General features: G+C 42.4%; 1 protein-coding gene across 1 annotated transcript; it reads right to left on the bottom strand.

The window, feature by feature from the left end:
• Window positions 1-614: 614 nt before the first annotated feature.
• Window positions 615-8,535, bottom strand: GINS3 (GINS complex subunit 3). The gene is made up of 3 exons (XM_053603005.1): window positions 8,127-8,535; window positions 3,991-4,224; window positions 615-2,198 (listed from the first exon to the last, which is right to left on the bottom strand). The coding sequence occupies exons 1-3, from the start codon at window positions 8,310-8,312 to the stop codon at window positions 1,968-1,970; spliced, it is 651 nt and encodes a 216-aa protein (XP_053458980.1). The 5' UTR covers window positions 8,313-8,535; the 3' UTR covers window positions 615-1,967.
• Window positions 8,536-19,638: the final 11,103 nt, after the last annotated feature.

Below are 19,638 nucleotides of genomic sequence, written 5' to 3'. Positions count from 1 at the left end.
ACTGCCTCCCTTTATCATTTTGCAGCAGTAACTACATATTTACCCTTTATAACCCCAATGAAAGCTGATGCTGATCATCCTCAGGGCCAGCATTTCTTTCATGCCTTTCCTCTTCTGGAAAATAAAATAAACTTTTTGCTTCAGACATATCCTTGAGTCAAGAGTTCCTTATCAACCTGCAGTATGCACTTCCTCGCTAACATGCTACCATGCCTGGCTAATGATTTTTAATTGTATTGTAGAGATGGGGGTCTTGCTATATTGTCCAGGCAGGTCTCAAAGTTCTTGGCCTTGGGCAAACCTCCCACCTTGGTCTTCCAAAGTCCTGGGATTACAGGTGTGAGCCACCCTTTAGTAAAAGAAAAAATATAGTACCAATCTTAAGAGTTAATTTTAAATACAAGTTATCTGTGAAAATAATGGAGCCAAAAATTAAATATGCTTTTCTTACTCTGTGAATGACTTCTAGGGCCCCAACTCTATATCAATATTGTAGAAGTAATGGACAGGTCATCTTCCTAGGACACAGCACATTCCTATGGAGAATGTCCCTCATATTTATGTGTATCATACAAGCAAAAGAGCAGTTGTTGAAACATGGATTTATTTCGGCATTCTTGTCAAATGTGATCAAAGGCAAAATTCTCCGATAGCTTTGCTGATCATCTGTAATACTAAAGTTACAGAAATAGTACTTGTACATCATGTATTCATGTGCAAAGCCGATAATTTATTTAGCACTAAAATCAAATTATAAAAACATCAATTCCATCTTAAAACAGATACGTTAAAAGTGTTTCTGTCATTCTGAGTTTATACAAGACATCTTCACTGAATGGATCCCCAAATCCCTCTCATTTCCAATGCCAAAGACAAATTTTGCTAGGTGGGGAGTAGGGAAACAAGCAGGGGTGCTCTGCAAATAGTCCCATGGGCTCAGGGAATGCTGTTTCTTACTCAGCCCGAGGCTGCTCCCTTGATCTTAGGGGAAGTTTTGTGCCTGCTGACACAGGTCTTCTGTGCAATAAAGTCATAACTGGAAAAGAATAAAACACACAGCTGAGGCTACTTCCCACTTTCATTTATCATGTGAAGTTTCTCAAACAGGACTCTTCACAGCTGGCAACCTTCAATTCAAGCCCTGATTTCTGGATGTAATAAAGGCTGGTTAACATCCTTGAATAACTATTTTGCAATTCCCAGCAACTCCCTGACAGCTTTTTTAGACAGGGAATGGAATCAATGTGAGGGTGCTCTAAAGATCTCACAGATAAAACAGGCTCCGTTTAACCATTTTCCTTCTAGGTGGACTGTAGTTATGTGAATTCCAGTTCACAAAGGCCTGACTGTAGAGCATGAAAGCAACATCTTTTCTTTAAAGCCGTGCCATTCATCTGCCTTTCTCTTTTCCTCCTTTCTTCTTGGGGACTGTTTTTGGAAATTGGGATAAATCCCTGCAGGTAGGCAGTAGGGCGTATTTACAAGTCAGGACAACATCATGGGGGTGCTGTCCTCCCTACAACCATGAGGAAGATGAGACAAATAAGATCAAGGGAACATTTTGTGAATAGGCCAAGATAACTCAATTTGTACCTGTCCTTTGCAGCTAGTCAAACTGGACATCTGAGGCTGTCTAAACTCCCAGATACAAGGAGTACCAGTTGCAATGCTATCACAGTATATATGTCAATGATCCTTATTTAGAAATGACTTTGATTTCTCTTCAGCTGTGGGTTCGTGGGTTAAAAGGCCAGGATTAAGGGTCAGCAGAAAAGGATAGTCCTAGAAAACTTACAGGGCCAGGGACATCCTGCAGCATGTCCATTCCCAACCAGATGGTACCATTCCTGAGACTGCTACAGGAAATAAGCCATGAAATAGGACGTGAGTCTGGTTCTGTGTAAGGTCAACCAGCTCTTATCAAGGACACACGAGTGTACAAGGAACAATTCCGTATTCTTCTGCCTTCAGTCTTCCATGACCATGAATTTTCTCTTCTTGTAATTCTGAACGAGGCTGGAAGCTGTGATCTGAGAAGCCTGTCCTTTCTCCCAACTCTGAAAGTCATTCAGTCCTTTCTGCCCTGTTTGAAATAAGCCCCTCTCCATCTCGTCTAGCCGGACTACCAGCGCTGAAGTGTCTTCATTGTAAGCATTCTGGGAAGAGTCCATGATGCGGCGAAAACGTCTGATGAAAGTCTGAGGAGGAAGGGAGAAAGAGAAGCCAGGACTGATTCCGCACTCCCCAAAGCTACATGTGTTTCTGTCTTAGAACTCGAATTAGGTCTCGGGACTCAGTCAGGAGGTCTGAGTGCTCTCTACCAGTCAGGAAAGTTACTGCACGTTGTCAAACCTTGGTTTCTTTGCCTATGGAATTCTGTTACGAAAACCAAGGAAATAATAAAGCACTCAAAGAATGGCTGGCACACAGTGACTCCTCAGAAAGCATTCTCTATTATTGTTACTAGTAACAATATACTGTAGTCACATGCAGACGGTTTTCAACCAGACAAACCCCTTGATTTAACTGAATGCAGTTTCTGTCTTTCAGTCTGGAAGCAGGATGGGGACACATATTATCTGGGGTACTCTTTTTCCAGCAGGATGGGGACACATATTATCTGGGGCTACCCCTTTTCCACTAGGCTCTGAGCACAAACCATAAGCCTCTCCTCTAGTTTCTTCAACTGCTTTAGAGCAAAGTCACCTTTAAAGCAATGATAGAGAAAGAAAACATACAACTCACTAAAAAGGGGGTAGGATTCCAATTTAAGAACTATTTTCTGCTCAAAAGAATTTCCTGGCCAGGTGTAACGACTCACACCTGTAATCCTAGCACTTTGGGAGACAGGTGATTTCTGGTCTCAGGAGTTCGAGACCAGCTTGAGAAAGAGCAAGACTCTGTCTCTACTAAAAATAAAAAAATTAGCTGGTGTTGTGGTGGGCACCTGTAGTCCTAACAATTCAGGAGGCTGAGGCAAGAGGATCTCTTGAGCCCAAGAGTTTCAGTTTGCTGTGAGCTATGATAGCATAGCACTCAACCCAGTCTCTTTTGAGACTATATCTCAAAAGAAAAAAAAAATGAATTTCTTAAACTTGAACTGTCATGAACTGTCTACGGACTATGCATTCATTGACTTCTTTTACTGAGTGCCTAGCAACAACATTTCCCCTTACGATCTACATTAAAAACTGCTCTAGTACATGGTAGGCCAAACAACCCTTAAGCCTGATAAAAGATGTTATTTAGCACAGTCCAGGGAGCAAATGTGTCTTGAACCAATACCTCTTATAAAGCTAAGAATGAGGAGTAAAGCCTTTCAGCTATCTAATTCCTAAGAGGCAGAAAGGATGGTTTCTTCTAATATTAAGAAAATAAAAAATAATTATGAAAAAATTAAAATAAGTTTCTACCGTAAAGGATGGTAACAGATGTATAACATCGTTTTGTCCATGGAAAATAACAATAATAGTTATTGTTTATTATATGGCACTACATAATTTTACCACGACTCTGTAATTTTGGCACTGTTATTATCTCCCATCTTACAGGTGAAGAATTGATGCCTATAGAGGTAAGTAGCTTGACCAAGCATGCTAGTCCATGGCACACCCAGGTTTTTAACTCCAGAGCAAAGGAAGGAAACAGCCCAATAACTCATGTATTTCCAACAGGAACCCCCAGACCAGGTCTGCAACTGGCCTGAGACTGTATCTAAAGTCCCTGTCACCTGTAATCTACCATCACCCTTTTCTCATTTCCTGGACTTCCTGCTGGTCTCAACTCCTAGCGAGCAAATAGAAGGAGCAGCAGACAAATCATATTTTAAAAAATACATAAATAGCCAACACAGTGTAATTGTAGGTCAGCCTAGAATAATAACAAAGTTTATAAGTCACACAGTACCCTGAGTAAAAGTGACATCTGGTGGCTGTCATGCAGACTCCTGAGACACCTGTAGCACCATAGGTTTTCACATCAACTACTTACCTGTAGTAGAGACTGGGAAATATCTGTGTTCTCGGGACTGTCAAAATGCAGGAGCTGGGAGCCAAACCCATAGAAATGCGGCCCCATTTTGTGGAGGTCCACCACATTGGCATCCGCGCTGAACACAGTCCGCCAAGCCTCTTGGTAGATCTTGGGAAGTTCCACTGAAAGGATCCGACGCTTGTTGTCAAAAAGTCCTTTTGCCAGCCACAAGGGGAGTTCAAGCTTTGAGCCCTGCATCAGACAAAAATGCAGATTTTAAAAACGGAAAAAGAACATAGAAAATGAGTGTAAGAAAAAGAAAATACACGTCACCCAAGCAACACTGCCTGTTCTCTTTGGGGGGAACAGTTGTCAAATGCAGAAGACCTGGTGGTGACTTGAAAAATGGACTGTGTGCACCAAAGTTTTATATTGTGAAGGAATGGAGTGAAAAAATGGATTTATACAACAAAAATATGGTGGAGAACAAAGGTCTAATATAAGAGGAAGTTTTCTGATAAGTTTAAGGCATAAGAGAAGTTTTCTAACTAACATAAATAAAAATCCAATTGCAGGGCAATACTTTAGAGCTATAGTAAACATTTCTACTTTCTCTGAATATTCAATATCTATCCCACATATACAGTTGCTGAGTACCTGTTATGAGCACCCTGGGTGCTAGGGGCGTCAAAAGAAAAATAGGATCCACCTGAGCTCAGGTGTCAACCCTTCCCCATCCCCTTCATAGCTTCAGAGATTACAGAAAAGATAAATGTCTCTCTATATTTTTAAAGACTTAATAGCCTTGGAAAACAAGATGAGGTGGTCATTACTGACACGAAATTAAGAGAAATCTCAAAAAAAACCCCAAGCCAAAAACAAAAGCCAACATAACTGGATTGAATGAAGCAATAAAATCTTTAAATTCAGAAAAGAGACAGCTGTTGCAAAAGGCGGGAGCAGCCTTGGAGGGTGTGGAATCAGAGCTCATAGGACGGGAGAAACAAATCTTAACTTTAAGGTTCCCAAAGAAGCCAGGACATGAGGGACCAAGAGCTGAGAAGGAAGGAAGGAAAGGAAGCCTAATAATATCTGGCACCAACTTCAAAGTCAATTTAAAAAACTGAATGGAAATTCCAGAAGTGAAAAATACAATGATTGAACTTAAAAAGTCAATAGATTAAATCAAACTTAATTTACTAGACTTGACATAGATGGAGAGAGGATCATGAATTAGAAAAATGGTCAGTAAAAAATATGCAGACCTAGCATGGAGAGATGGAGAGACTAGGGCAGGAAAAATAGATTAAAGCCAAAAAAACCCCCCAAAACCCAGAAGAGATAATGGCTATACATTTTTCTTTTTTTTTTTTTTTGTAGAGACAGAGTCTCACTTTGTGGCCCTCGGTAGAGTGCCGTGGCCTCACACAGCTCACAGCAACCTCCAACTCCTGGGCTTAAGCGATTCTCTTGCCTCGGCCTCCCGAGTAGCTGGGACTACAGGCGCCCGCCACAACGCCCGGCTATTTTTTGGTTGCAGTTCAGCCGGGGCCGGGTTTGAACCGGCCACCCTCGGTATATGGGGCCGGCGCCTTACCGACTGAGCCACAGGCGCCGCCCTATGGCTCTACAGTTTTCAAAACTGAAAAGAGGTATCAAACCACAGATTTAAGAAACATTATAAACAAGTAGAATAAATACTAATAAAACTGCAGCTAGGCACATCTTACCCAAATTGCTAAAAACCAAAGACATACAGAAAATTGTAAAAGCAGCTGTGGACGAGGGGAGAAGCACGTTGCCTTTAACGAAGGAGCAAGTTAAGGCCAACTTCTCAACAGAAATGAAGGAAAAAGGTGCTAAATAAAAGGAAATAACTGCAAATGGCTAATTCTATACCCAGTGAAAATACCCTTTAAAAGCAAAGGTGAAATAAAGGCATTTCAGACAGAGAAGAGTTAACACAGCCTGAGACTGCTACCTCTGCACCATGGGCTGCATGGTTGGTCCTTGGCTGATTGGTCCTTGGTTGGCATCTGGGAACGTGGATTTCAAAAGGGTTCCTACCAGTCCCAGAACCGATGAGTGTCTTATTTGCCTAAACTTTGTATAAACAATGTGGTTCTATTCACTTTCCTTTTGGTACCTGCTAAGCAGACATGAATAGTCCCCAATAAAACTCTGGGTAGTGAATCTTTTTTTTTTTTTTGTAGAGACAGAGTCTCACTTTACTGCCCTCGGTAGAGTGCCGTGGCGTCACACGGCTCACAGCAACCTCTAACTCTTGGGCTTACGCAATTCTCTTAACTCAGCCTCCGGAGCAGCTGGGACTACAGGCGCCCGCCACAACGCCCGGCTATTTTTTGGTTGCAGTTTGGCCAGGGCTGGGTTTGAACCCGCCACCCTCGGCGTATGGGGCCGGCGCCCAGGCCGGGGCCGCCCTGGGTAGTGAGTCTTTAAGAAGCTCCCCTCGTAGAGAATATTTCACAAATGTTGTCAAAATTAATTACTGAAGAATTTAAATGCGTCCTGAGTGACTCCTCTGGGAAAGGACTCTCAGAAGCTTGTGCCTGGGTCTCCTGTAAGCTTCAGCCCATGCCTGTGCTGATTTTGCTTTATATCTTTTTTTTCAGTTTTTGGCCAGGGCCGGGTTTGAACCCACCACCTCTGGTCTATGGGGCCGGCACCCTACTCCTTGAGCCACAGGTGCCGCCCTGCTTTATATCTTTTGATATAATAAATCTTAACCACAAATGTGACTATATGCTGAGTCTTATGAGTCCTCTTAGTGAAAGATCAAACCTGGATTGGTCTTGGGGACCTGTGGCATAGACAGAAACTGATCATTTATTACCAGAAGAGTAAGAGTAAGAAAATCTTGAAAAGAGAATAAAATGATTCCAGAGAATACTTTGGAAATGCAAATGTGGTCCTTTACCTCCCTAGGACCTATAACCACAATGTAATCATAAGAAAAACATCAAACAAATACCAATTGAGGAACACTTTACAAAATACCTGACCACTACTCCACAAAACTGTCAAGGTCATTAAAAACATGGAAACTCTTACTGTCTCACCCATGAGAAGCCTAAGGAGATATGACTACTAAATGCAATATGGTTTCCTAGATGGGATCTTTGAACAGAAAAAAAGACCTCACTAAAAAAGCACAAATGCCCTGTAAAGGTGGAAGGGGAAATGGGACAAGCAAAGTTTAATATTTTTTGTGATAAATTTTTTTGTACTACTTGACTAGTAAAACTTTGTGTATGTGTTACTATGATAAAAATTAACTTGAAACAAACAAGACCAAACAAAAACATTCTTCCAAAAAGAAACTTAGGTGAAAGACCAGTGTGGAGGCTCATGCCTAGGAGGTAGAGGCAAGAGGATCACTTGAAACCGGGAGTTTGAGGTTGCTGTGAGCTATGACACCTCAGCACTCTAGAGTGGCAACAGAGTGAGACTGTCTCAAATAAAAGGGGGCAACAGAGTGGGATTCTGTCTCACCCCCCCAACCCCCCATAAAAACCTTAGATGAAACAGGAATTCAAAATTAACCATTATGAAGTCATGTTCTGGGACAAACTGGTGTTTGAAGCCATAAGGCCCTATATTCTGCTCCCAGCTCACCACTGGCCACGTTACCCAACCCTTCTGGGCTTCAGTTTCCTTTTATGTAACCAAACCTAATCAGGGGTTTGCTGAAGGAGTAAAGAGCTGACAGACAGAAAAACTTACACACACACCCCACCTCATCCATGATGGCACTAAATAAATCCTCAGTGAATGGGTGTATACACCATGATCATTATGTAGGAATGAATCCAACAATTTAGGGTTCCCAGACTGAGAACCCTGATCCTTAAGTATTCACTTGGAGGCAATCTTTAAGTATTCACTACAATGGTAAATTTGGACAGTCTTAAAAATGAAATCATTGCTGGAGGGAGCCTGACGACCTAAGATCAATGCAGTTTCCCCACAGGTGGCGAACACCAAGTCCGGAGACCACAGTGCGCATAGACACCCGCGGAGACGTGGTTAGCGCCTGACCTGGCTCCCCCGAAGTCCGAACCCCAAAGGACCGCGCGCCCCGACGCGGGCGACCCTGTAGTCTGTCTGGCGGAAATCCGCGCCAAAAGGCTCACCGGGGGGACCGCGTTGTCCGCGTCGGCTCCTGCGCTGCGTTCCGGGAAGAAGGAGCCCAGGCGAGGTATGGCGATCTCCGTGCGCACCGGGAGCTTCTCGTGGGACATCAGGATGTCATCCAAGGACAGAAAGTTCTCGTCGGGCGCCAGCGCGCCCGATTCCACTCGGAAATAAGCCTCGGACATGGCGGCGACGTGACCTTCTCTTCCACTCGCTTGATTCGAGGGACCTCAGGGAGTCGCGGTGTAAAAGAGGCGGCGGCGGCGGGGCAGGATTGTTGGGGAAGCTTATTTCCCGCGCTCGGGGACAAGCCAGACAGGAGCAGTCGATCCTGGCAGGCCTGCCCAGGCAGAAGCAATCGATAGTCTGCGGCCTTGGAGCCGGGTGACCGCCGGGCGGGGAGCAGCCGGTGGGTCGGCCTGGCGTTCTCTTCCCTCTCACGGGCTCTCGCTACAAAGAAGCCGGACGGCCCGTTGACGCTACTGGACGCACTTAAATGTTTATACCAGGCCTTCTTGCCTTTTCTTTGTCGCGACATTGGAGGCCTGTTCGCTGTCTATGGCGAACATACCCTGTTCTGTAAGCCTTTTGCCTGTTCTTTTTCAATAAACTTTGCTTCATGCTTGCCTTTCTTTGGGGTGTCCGATCATTTTTCCACCCAGAGCACTCCAAGCATCAAGGGCCCAGGCAGCTGCCTTGAAACCTAACATTTTAGATTTCTAAGAAGCAGGTAGTACCCCCTCAAAGTTGTGTATAGTTAATAAACCTTTTTCTTGCTTAAAAAAAGTTTATATAAAATTAACACCACTTTGCAACACGTTTAGTTGCTTAAAGACAAGTGCCTCTACTGCATGCTTAAGTCTGGATTTTCCTACAGTTTCTTCATTGTGCAACTGTTAATCTTTATTTGAAAGAAACATCTTTAAAAAAAAAAATCAGGCTGCATGGGGTAACTCATGCCGGGGAGGCTGAGCCCTGCAGAGCCTGGTGCATTGCTTGAGTTCAGGAATTCAGACCAGCCTGAGCAAGAGTGAGACCTGTCTCTACTAAAAATAGAAAAACTAGCCAGGCGTGGTGGTGGAAGCCTGTAGTCCCAGCTACCTGGGAGGCTGAGGCAAGAGGATTGCTTGAGCCCAAGAGTTTGAAGTTGCTGTGAGCTATGATGACATGGCATTCTACCCAGGGCGACAGAGTGAGACTCTGTCTCTGAAACAAAACAAAATTCTAGCACTAGCCTCAGAGTTTTTATAGAATAGAACTAGATTATGAACTATTTGTTGTATTTTAGTGGGGGTAGGAGGAGGTGGGGAGTGATGGATTGAGGTGGGGCTTACAAAGAAACGCCTTGAGTCTCCTTCAGAGCCTCCAAGCTCACATTACCATCAAATGACAAACTCCTATTGTGGTTCTGAATTTAAATCTGTAAAAGAGGAAATCCAGTCAGTCCAGCCATAGTTTGCCAGCCATCCTATACATGGGGTGTCCATGTCAGGTGCCATCACTGGTCCAGTGGCTGGGAGACAGTGACAGAGGAGGGATCATGGCCAGATAGTAACATATTTGGTAGCTTTACAGGGCTGTGAGTGGTGGCAGATTGTTAAGAGATGCACTTACAGAACTTACTGGTGGAGTAGAGCATTTCTGGGGCTACTCGGGCTGTGAGCAAAGGGAAGGGTAATGTGTATTAATCATGGGGTTTATTTTCTGCATTTTGGGATGCTTTGACATCTTGGGGCCTTGGGGGACCAGGAAAGGAACTGCCCCTCCAGGGTTAGCTAATTCTTGGAAATAGAAAACAACTTGCTTGTGAACACACCTTTCATATACAAACCAACCAGTCAAGCCTATATCCCCACACTTCCTTTATCCAGCTTACATGCCAATATTTCCCTTAATCTAACTCACCCCAGGACCAAGAACCAGACAGCTAGACATCACCCTTATACCCCATAGCCTGCCAACATTGTTCAAGCTATTTAATCCTAAACCTGTTCAAACTAGCCTACCCTGTCTCACTCATTCCTGTCCCCAGAAACCACAGTAAAGGCTCTGGGCCATTCTTTCTCTTTGCTGCCTGTGCCTCTGGTACTTTCTGCTGTGGTCCTGTGCGGGGTGGCATGCCACCTTCTTTTGGAAACTATAATCACCTCTATAAATTAAATTTTGAGGACAATGAGAACCAGATGCAGTGGGGAGTCAGGGACAAACTGTGGAAAACCTTGGGTACTATTTATGAGGCTATTCCTTAGAAAATGGGAGAAAATTGTAAAGTTTTTGAGCAAACAACAAAGATCTGATCAACGAGAATTCTAGGCCAGGCATGGTGCCTCATGGCTATAATCCCAGCACTTTATGGGGCTGAGGCAGGAGGCTCACTTGAGACTGGGAGTTCAAGACCACCCTTTATTGTATTTTAAATGTTCAGTTTGCCACAGCACTCTACTCAGGGTGACACAGTGAGACCCTGTCTCAAAAAAAAAAAAAAATTAGCTGGGCATGGTGGTCTGTATTCCTGGCAGGAAGATTGCTCTGAGCTCAGGAATTTAAGGTTGCAGGGTGCTACAATGACATCACTGCACTCTAGCCCAGGTGACAGAATTAGATGCTGCCAAAAACAGAGAGAGAGAGAGAGAGAGAGAGAGAGAGAGAGAGAGAGAGAGAGAGAGAGAGAATGAATTCTAGCAGAGGAGCGAAGAGGGGAGGAGATTAGATGTTGGGAAGCCAGTTTGGAAGCTGATCCATGGGCAGTACTTGGCAACTAACTACATACTTGAGCAAGTGGATGGAGATGTTGTTAATGCATGAGACGTAGGAACTGGGCAGTTGGAGGTGAAGGACACATGCCAGGAGCTACGAGACAGGCAAGTCTGCAGCCCAGTGGGGAAAGCAGCCTGGAGTCTTCAGAGTGAGTAGGCATCTATTTAGAGGTAGTTATATGAAGGTTTTCTTCCTTTATCATATTTTATTTATTTTGTTTTTAAAACAGAGTCTCACTTTATTGCCCTCAGTAGAATGACATGGCATCATAGCTTACAGCAACCTCAAACTCTTGGGCACAAGCGATCCTCTTGCCACAGCCTCCTGAGCAGCTGGGATTACTGGCACCTGCCACAACACCTGGATACTTTTTAGAGACAGGATCTTGCTGTTGGTCAGGTTGATCTTGAACTCCTGAGCTTAAACAATCCGCCCACTGTGGCCTCTCAGAGTGCTAGGATTATAGGCATGAACCTCTGTGCCCAGCCCCCTTTATCATATTTATTTATATATTTATTTATTATTTTTTTTTTTTGAGACAGAGTCTCACTATGTCGCCCTCGGTAGAGCGCTGTGGCGTCACAGCTCATAGCAACCTCCAACTCTTGGGCTTAAGTGATTCTCTTGCCTTAGCCTCCCAAGTAGCTGGGACTACAGGCCCTTTATTGTATTTTATATATATATATATATATATATATATATATTTTTTTTTTTTTTTGTAGAGACAGAGTCTCACTGTACCGCCCTTGGGTAGAGTGCCGTGGCGTCACACGGCTCACAGCAACATCTTAACTCCTGGGCTTACGTGATTCTCTTGCCTCAGCCTCCCGAGTAGCTGGGACTACAGGTGCCCGCCACAATGTCCGGCTATTTTTTGGTTGCAGTTTGGCCGGGGCTGGGTTTGAACCCGCCACCCTCGGCATATGGGGCCGGCGCCCTACTCACTGAGCCACAGGCGCCATTCATTTTGGCAAACAATTCAATATAAAAGCAAATATAGTTCATAGTGATGATTTGGAATTTCTCTAATTAAATGGATGTTTGGTACTATGTCTGACACAGAAAATATAAATTAATTTGTCTAATTGAAAGCAATGTATTATCTACTGCCAAAGGCAGTAAGCTATTTTTTTTATGTTGAAAGAATTCAAATAGATGCTTAATGGTTTATTGATGCTACTTTTGTGCAAAAATAATAAAGGCATTATTTTTGCACAAAGATCCAGAATATTGGCTCTAAACTCAAATGCCACTATTATTTTAATACTAAAGTAATGGGCCAATGTTTAAGATAAAGTGATATTGCCTTGTTTTCATTATTTAATGTCTTGGCTTATGACGAGATTATCATTCATTGCATGTATATTGTTACTGTGTTTAAAATAATCTGTCTTCTCCTTGAACTAATAAACAAGTGAATAAACCAGAAAAAGTGAAATCAATAAAAGTTGATTGAAAAAGTGAAATCAATCGCACTGCATTGATTCATTTGTCAAAGTGGCACATGCTTTATCAAGTATGTATCTGTCTATAGCATAACTCCTAAGAGCCAGGAGTACTTCTCTACTCTGAGAAAGCTTGTTCCTTTGCACTTGGCCAAACAATCGATGTACCAGGTAACAATGAACAGAATTTCAGTATACTTATAATATTCAGAGTATGTTTGATATATTTACAATATGTAGAATTGCAGTATTATGAAAGGTATTGCTGGATCCCTGAAAAAATAGAGGAATTTTTCCAATGTGATCATTACAAGATTGCAGAAGCATGGAAGTACAGATTTTAGAACACAGGGTAAGGGTTTTGGTGGACAGGATGGGAGCTGCATTAGTTTTTAAGATGCTTCCGAAGTCACGGGTCTCAGAAGTAAATCAGACTTTAGATGAGCAAAACCACAAGCAGCTTTAAATCTGTTCTTTTGAATACAAGAGCTTGTAAACTTCTTTCATTGAGTGGGGAAGCTGTGATGCAAGTGGCAGAAATTCAAATCTTTGGGACGGGGAGCAGCTATGGTGGCAGGTGGTGGGGAGAAGGAAATATGGGACATATTGGACTCCATCCTTCCAGTTGCTTACACATGTCAAAGTTTCAGACTTTTCCTTGATTCCCTCTCCATCACCCTTGCACTCTGTAGCTGGCCCATGAGTACATGCTGACTCTACCTTCAGATTTCCAGATCTGGCCATTTCTTTCTTTTTTGGGGGAGGACAAAGTCTCACTATGTCGCCCTTGGTAGAGTGCCATGGCATCACACCTCACAGCAACCTCTACCTCTTGGGCTCAAGCAATTCTCTTGCCTCAACCTCCCAAGAAGTTGGGAGTACAGGAGCCCACCACAATACCCAGCTATTTTTTGTTGCAGTTGTCGTTGTTTAGCTGGCTGGGCCTACTAGGTTCCTAGGTTCGAACCCGCCAGTCTTGGTGTATGTGGCTGGTGCTGTAACCACTGTGCTATGGGCACCAAGCCAGGATCTGGCCATTTCTCATCACTCTGCTCCCAGTTACCATCATCTCTTGCTTGGAATTGTGCATTAGCTTTCTATCTATTCTTGTTTCTGCCCATGACCACCTTGTTATTCCTTGAACACCCCTGGCACACTTGTTCCTCAGGACTTTGTGCTGTCTGTTCCCCTACCTAAATTGCCTTTCAGGCCTTCAAAAGTCACCATCTCAATGAGGCCTTGCCTGGCCACTCTAATCTAAAATTTTAACTATTTTCCACTCACACTTGACAGCGCCCTGCTATGGTTTGAATGTGTCCTCCAAAATCCATGTGTTGGAAACTCAGTCTGTAATGCAGCAGTGCTTGGATGGGGACCCTAACAGAGGGTATTTAGGTCAGAAGGGCTCCACCATCATGAATGGATTTATGGTGCTATGAAAAGGGCTTTGGGGAGTGGGTTTTGTTTCTTCTTTTCCTCTGCCATGTGAGGACACAAAGTTGGTCTCCTTTTTCACACTTCTGACTCCTGCCATGTGAAGATTCAGCAAGAAGTCCCTTATCAGTTGCCAGAACCTTGATCTTGGACTTTCCAGCCTCTATAACAGTGAGAGAATAAATTTCTGCTCTTTATAAATTACTGGCCTCAGATATTCTATTATAGCAGCACAAAATGGACTGAGACAGCCCCCTTTTCCCTTCATCACTGATAACTCTCTAACGTACTATTTATTTCACTTTCTCGTCATGTTCATTGTCCGTCACCCCTACTAGCACATTAGCACCGTGAGAGTGGGGAGTCTCTTAAGTCTATTTTTCATTTCTGTATCCCTGATGCCTACTGTAGATTAGGCAATTCATAAATATTTGTTGAATGAATTAGTGGCTCTTTGTTTATAGCAATGATATTAAATTTCCTTTAAAACATCCAGTAAAGGTTTTAAGTAAATGATAGTACAGGTGATATGCAAGTACTACAACAGTTACAAAATGTAGCAGTGATGTAATGAAAAAACTAAGATAAAATGGTTAAAAAAAAACAGTTAACTTCACCAAGCGACAGTGTAAGTCAAACATAATTCTCTAGATCTGTGACCTTAAGTCATTAATAATGTCATGATGAAAGCTCATTGATTGGGCTTCACTAATTTAGGCTTTTTGTGGTTTTGGTAGAACTGTACTGAATTTTACTTTTACATCAACTGCAAAAATGGAATGCTTAAGCGAATAGGATGAATGTGTTTTAAAGTGGCTTAGTTCCCTACCCAGGGAACACTGCCAGCAACTATTTCTTACTCAAATAATGTGTTACATCAGGAATCTGACAGGCCTGGGGAGAGTCCAACTTTCATCACTTTAGTTGGCTTTGTGACCTGGGGTGAGGTACCTCTTGGAATGGAGATGATCTCAGTAGTCATGGAACAAATGGGCCAATATACAGTTGACACTTCAACGCTGAGGAGGGCACAGGCCCTGAATCCCTGCATGATCAAACATCTGCATGTAACTATTGACTCCCCCAAACTTAAGTACTAATAGCCTACTGTTGACCAGAGGCCTTACTGATAACATAAACAGTTGATTAACAAATATTTTGAATATCATACATATTGTCTGCTGTATTCTTGCAATAATGCAAGCTAAAGAAAAGAAAATGCTATTAAGAAAAATCATAAGAAAAAGAAAATATATTTACTACTCATTTAGAAGTGGATCATCGTAAAGGTCTTCATTCTTGTCATCTTCACAATGAGTAGGCTGAAGAGGAAGAAAAAAAAGGAGGGCTTGGTCTCACTGTCTCAAGGGTGGCAGAGGCAGAAGAGATGGAGGAGGTGGAAGGGGAGACAGGAGAGGCAGAAACACTCTGTGTAACTTTTTTTTTTTTTTTTTTTTAAGGGATAGAGTCTCATTCTATCACCCATACTGGAGTACAATGGTCATAGCTCAAGGAGTCTCAAACTTTGGGGCTCAAGTGATCCTCCTTCCCCAGCCTCCCCAGTAGTGGGGAACCATATGTGCACAGCACCACACTGGCTAATTTTTTTTTAATGGAGGCAGGGTCTTGCTATGTTGTCCAGTCTGGTCTCAGAGTCCTGGCCTTAAGTTGATCCTCCTATCTTGTCCTCCCAAAGTGCTGGGATTACAGGCATGAGTCACCACATCCAGCCATGAATGAAAAACATTTTCACATACAAGTGGACTTATGCAATTCAAACTTGTGTTGTTCCAGGTTCAACTGTACATAGAGCACTGAACTCAGAGCCTGGCCTATAGTATAGGCTTAATAAATGTCTTTCTTATCATTATCCATTTATTTTGTTTACTGCTATATTCTCAGCACTGAAGTAATACCTGGAACATAGCAAGCACTCAGGGAACATTTGCTAAACAGCTGTCATTATGCCTATCATCCTTGTTTTTGGCGTGGCTACTCTTGTCTGCTTCTCAGTGTAAATTACTACATGTACTTGAAGGTGATAATTTATTGTTCTCCAATGCAACTTTTTCCTGCAAAAGTTCAGGTGGCATTTATCTCCTATGAGATCAAATTATTGAAGTTTTTTTTTGTGTGTGTGTATTTTGAAATTACAGTACTATGTTTGGAATTTTATTATGTAAAGGTAATGGATTTAAATCACTGGAGTTCATTTTTACATAATTTAAATGTTCTTTTCGTTGAGCTATTTCTTGAGCGCTGCTCCAAAACGCCTCCCGTGAGATGGAAATAAATTGAGGGGCACAATGCAACCTTGTGTAGGGGGAATGCCAATTTTAGATTCTTCCCACAGTCTTCGGCAGTACTAAGAAAAATCGTAAATGCATCTTATATATTCAGAGGTTTTTAAAATTTTTTTTTAATGTGTGTCACCCTCATAAGTCACAAAGAAGCAGCTATTGTATCATTATAAGGGATGTACTTGTTAATTCAACTTGACTGCGCGGAGGCGGTTTCTCCTGCAGCCTCTCTCCTGGGCTTGGAGATGGCCATTTTCTCACTGCGTCTGCACAAGGCCTTTCCTCTGTACACATGCACCCTTGGCGTCTCTCTGTCTCTTATAAGACATCAGTCACATTGGATTGGGCTCTGCCCTTAAAACCTCACTTAACATTAATTACCTTCTTAAGGACCCTATCTCTAAATATAGTCACATTGGAAATTAGGGCTTCAAACTGTGAATTTTGATGGGGGCCCCAATACAGTACATAATAATCATGTTTCCATCTACATCAGTGGTTCTCAACCTTCCTAATGCGTCGGCCCTTTAATACAGTTTCTGTGGGTTGTGACCCACAGGTTGAGAACTGCTGATCTACATCATCTGATATAGTTTTTAAATTTATCTTTTATTTTTAATTGACAAATTATGGGGTACAATGTGGTAATCTGATACATGTGACACTTCTTTGTTGTTGCCCTAGGCAGGGGTGTCTAAACTTTTTTTCTTTGTGGAACATTGGGAGAATAAGAGTTGTCTTGGGTCATACATTAAATACACAAACACTAACGAAAGTGATTAGCTAAAAAAAAAATAAAAAAAGGTCCGTACGTAATTTTTGTGATAGCCAACACCACAAGTAAGCAAAAAGAGTCCTTAGAAAATCAGCGCGCTGCTGGTGGGCTGCACGTTGGACACCCCTGCCTAGAGCAAGGTTGTCTAGAGACGTCCGGCTGAACACAATTACACGCACCTACCTGCTGACTTCCTGCTTCCAATCTCCTTAAACTCCATATTCTGTCTGTTTGTAGGTATTGCACGTGTACACATGAAACCCATAAACACACAGGAAAATGACAAGAGGGCCCCCAGGAGACCAGAAGTATACAGGAACTTCTGCAGATGGGATCCAATTGATAGACATCTGGAGCAAAGACAAACACAGCTTAGCCAAGGTGGGCAAAGACCAAAGACCACCAAGGAAAGGAGAGCATTTCAGGGACAGTCACAGCTCAGTCAGCAGATACTGGAAGCAGGAGGAGGTACTGGGACAAAAGGTCGGAAGACGTGTTTTCACAAGGGCCGTCAGGACTTACTTCCATAGCACAGAGTGAAATTGAAAGGCTGCCAAGGTGCCAGTGCCGGCACCAGAGCAGCATGAATTTGGGAAGCTTTTCATATTTTTCATGGTGTCACCACATAGATTTCACAGTAGTCATAGGAAGAAACTGTGCTTTTACAATAGGGATATCTGAAGATCAGTAGGATGACCTGGCGGGATGTGCCTGTAGCTCACGCAGTTACAGCATATAATGAATCAACTGGGAAATCTTCTTGCCAAAATATTCAACCTGAATCCATTCAAGCCTCTAGACCTAATTTTTATAGGAAATTTGGAAGTAAAGGAGGAGGATTTGAGAAAAAGTTAAATGACACCAAGAGGAAGACACTTGAAACAAGTAGACAAAATCAGAATGTGGCACTGGCAGTAAAATATTGTCTCGGGGAATCTGTGATATAAATAATATAAAGTCCGTGTTTGTGACCTGAGAAAGACTTGAAGTGGTGCTTTGTACCCTCTCAGTTACACCCGTGCGAGAAGCTCTCTAGGAACCCAATGGGCGTGGCTCATGGCTCTTCTCCGTGGGACACTAATGCTTCTGAGACTCCCAAGGTTGTGGTCATAAAGAGCTTCACAGGGAGCCCCAGAGAAAGATGGGCACATCTCCAAGACACTGAGCCTTTCGACATGACAGGATGAGACTTCAGAGGATCTTGGCAAAGCCTGTGTATTTTGATTGTGAGAGAAAGGGAAATTATTTGTGGCCAGAGGCTGGATCAAGGCAGTTTTCAAAACATAGCTGCAAATTTCTTTGAATCTAGCTGGGCCCTGTGACTGCTTCAAACAGCAGAGCATAATGGAAGTGATGCTGTGTGTTCCTGATGCTAGGTCATAAAAGGCAGAGCATCTCCTGTCCCATTACCCAAAACACTTGTCCTCATAGCCATGAGCCATCATAAAAAAAAACTCTGACTCCTTTGAGTCTACCACGAGGTGTCTTAGCCTTCTTGCCATCCCAACCAGGGTGTCAGACTTGAGAGTGGTGAAGCCATCTTGGGCCTTCCAGAGCAGTTCATCTGACAACAGAATGTCACCAAGTGATCTTTCCAATGTCATGTGAAACAGAAGAATCACTGCCTGAGTCTGTGATTCACAAAATTGCAAGCTATAATAGAATAGGTGTCTTAAGGCACTAAAGTTTTGAATTTTTTAAAAATTGCTTTATATAGACAAGTGGAACAGAAGTGGCTCTTCAAAAAGTGAATGTTGTAGGAGGGATGGGGGAAATGGTGGGTGTATTTAAAGGACTATAACAAATGAAGGCAACATTCAGCTTTGGCCTCTGGTTCAAAAAAGTAGATTACAAATATTTTGGGAACAATAGGGGAGACTTCAGTACAGACTATTTGGTAATAGTTTTAGGAAATTCTTGTCTAATTGTTAATTAGATATGATCACAGTTTTGTGGTTATGTAGAAAAATGTCTGTTTGTTAGAGATACTTCTTGGTATAATTATGAGTCATGTGTCATTATGATTGCAGCTTACTTTACAACAGATCAGCAAAACAATTGCAACATGAGGCAAATTAGCAAAAGGTTAACAATTGTTTTAATCTAGGTACTGAGTAGGTGAGTGTTCATTATACAGTTCTTCCAACTTTTCTGTATGTGACAATTTTTATAATAACAAGCTAAGAAAAGAGATCAGAGAAAATTAACTCATTAAAACATTTCCAACTTCTTTAGTCATGAAAATGCAAATTGAAATTAAAATGCAGTACCACCCACCAGAATGGCTAAAATGAAAAGGACAGAAAAGCGCTGGCAAGTCTATGAATCAAGTGGAACTCCCTCATACAAGTGTGAAATGGTGCGACCACTTTGGAAAACCACTGGCAGTATCCACTAACACCAACACATGTAAACATATTGCATCATTATAATGGAAGGACTTGTTAATCCAACTTTTCTTTTTGTGTGCTTTCAATTCCATCAAAATGCCTTTTCCTACTATTCCTATATTTTCCCAATTTTCTAGGCCAGGCACCGTGGCTCACGCCTATAATCTTAACACTCTGGGAGGCCGAGGCAGGTGGATTGCTTAAGCTCAGGAATTCAAGAATATCCTGAGCAAGAGTGAGACCCTGTCTCTATCAAAAATATAATTGTGATGGATGTGTTAATCAGTTTAATGTAAGCATTTCACATTGGATATCAAATCAGTATACCGAACCCCATAAATGCATCAATGTACAGTTATGATTTAATAAAAAATAAATAAAAAAATACAAAAATTAGCTGGGTGTTGTGG

Source organism: Nycticebus coucang, chromosome 2 (assembly GCF_027406575.1).
Source record: "Nycticebus coucang isolate mNycCou1 chromosome 2, mNycCou1.pri, whole genome shotgun sequence".
NCBI classification, from domain to species: Eukaryota; Metazoa; Chordata; class Mammalia; order Primates; family Lorisidae; genus Nycticebus; species Nycticebus coucang.
The sequence above is the reverse complement of the archived record's forward strand: the minus strand, read 5'-3'. Positions and strand labels throughout refer to the sequence as shown.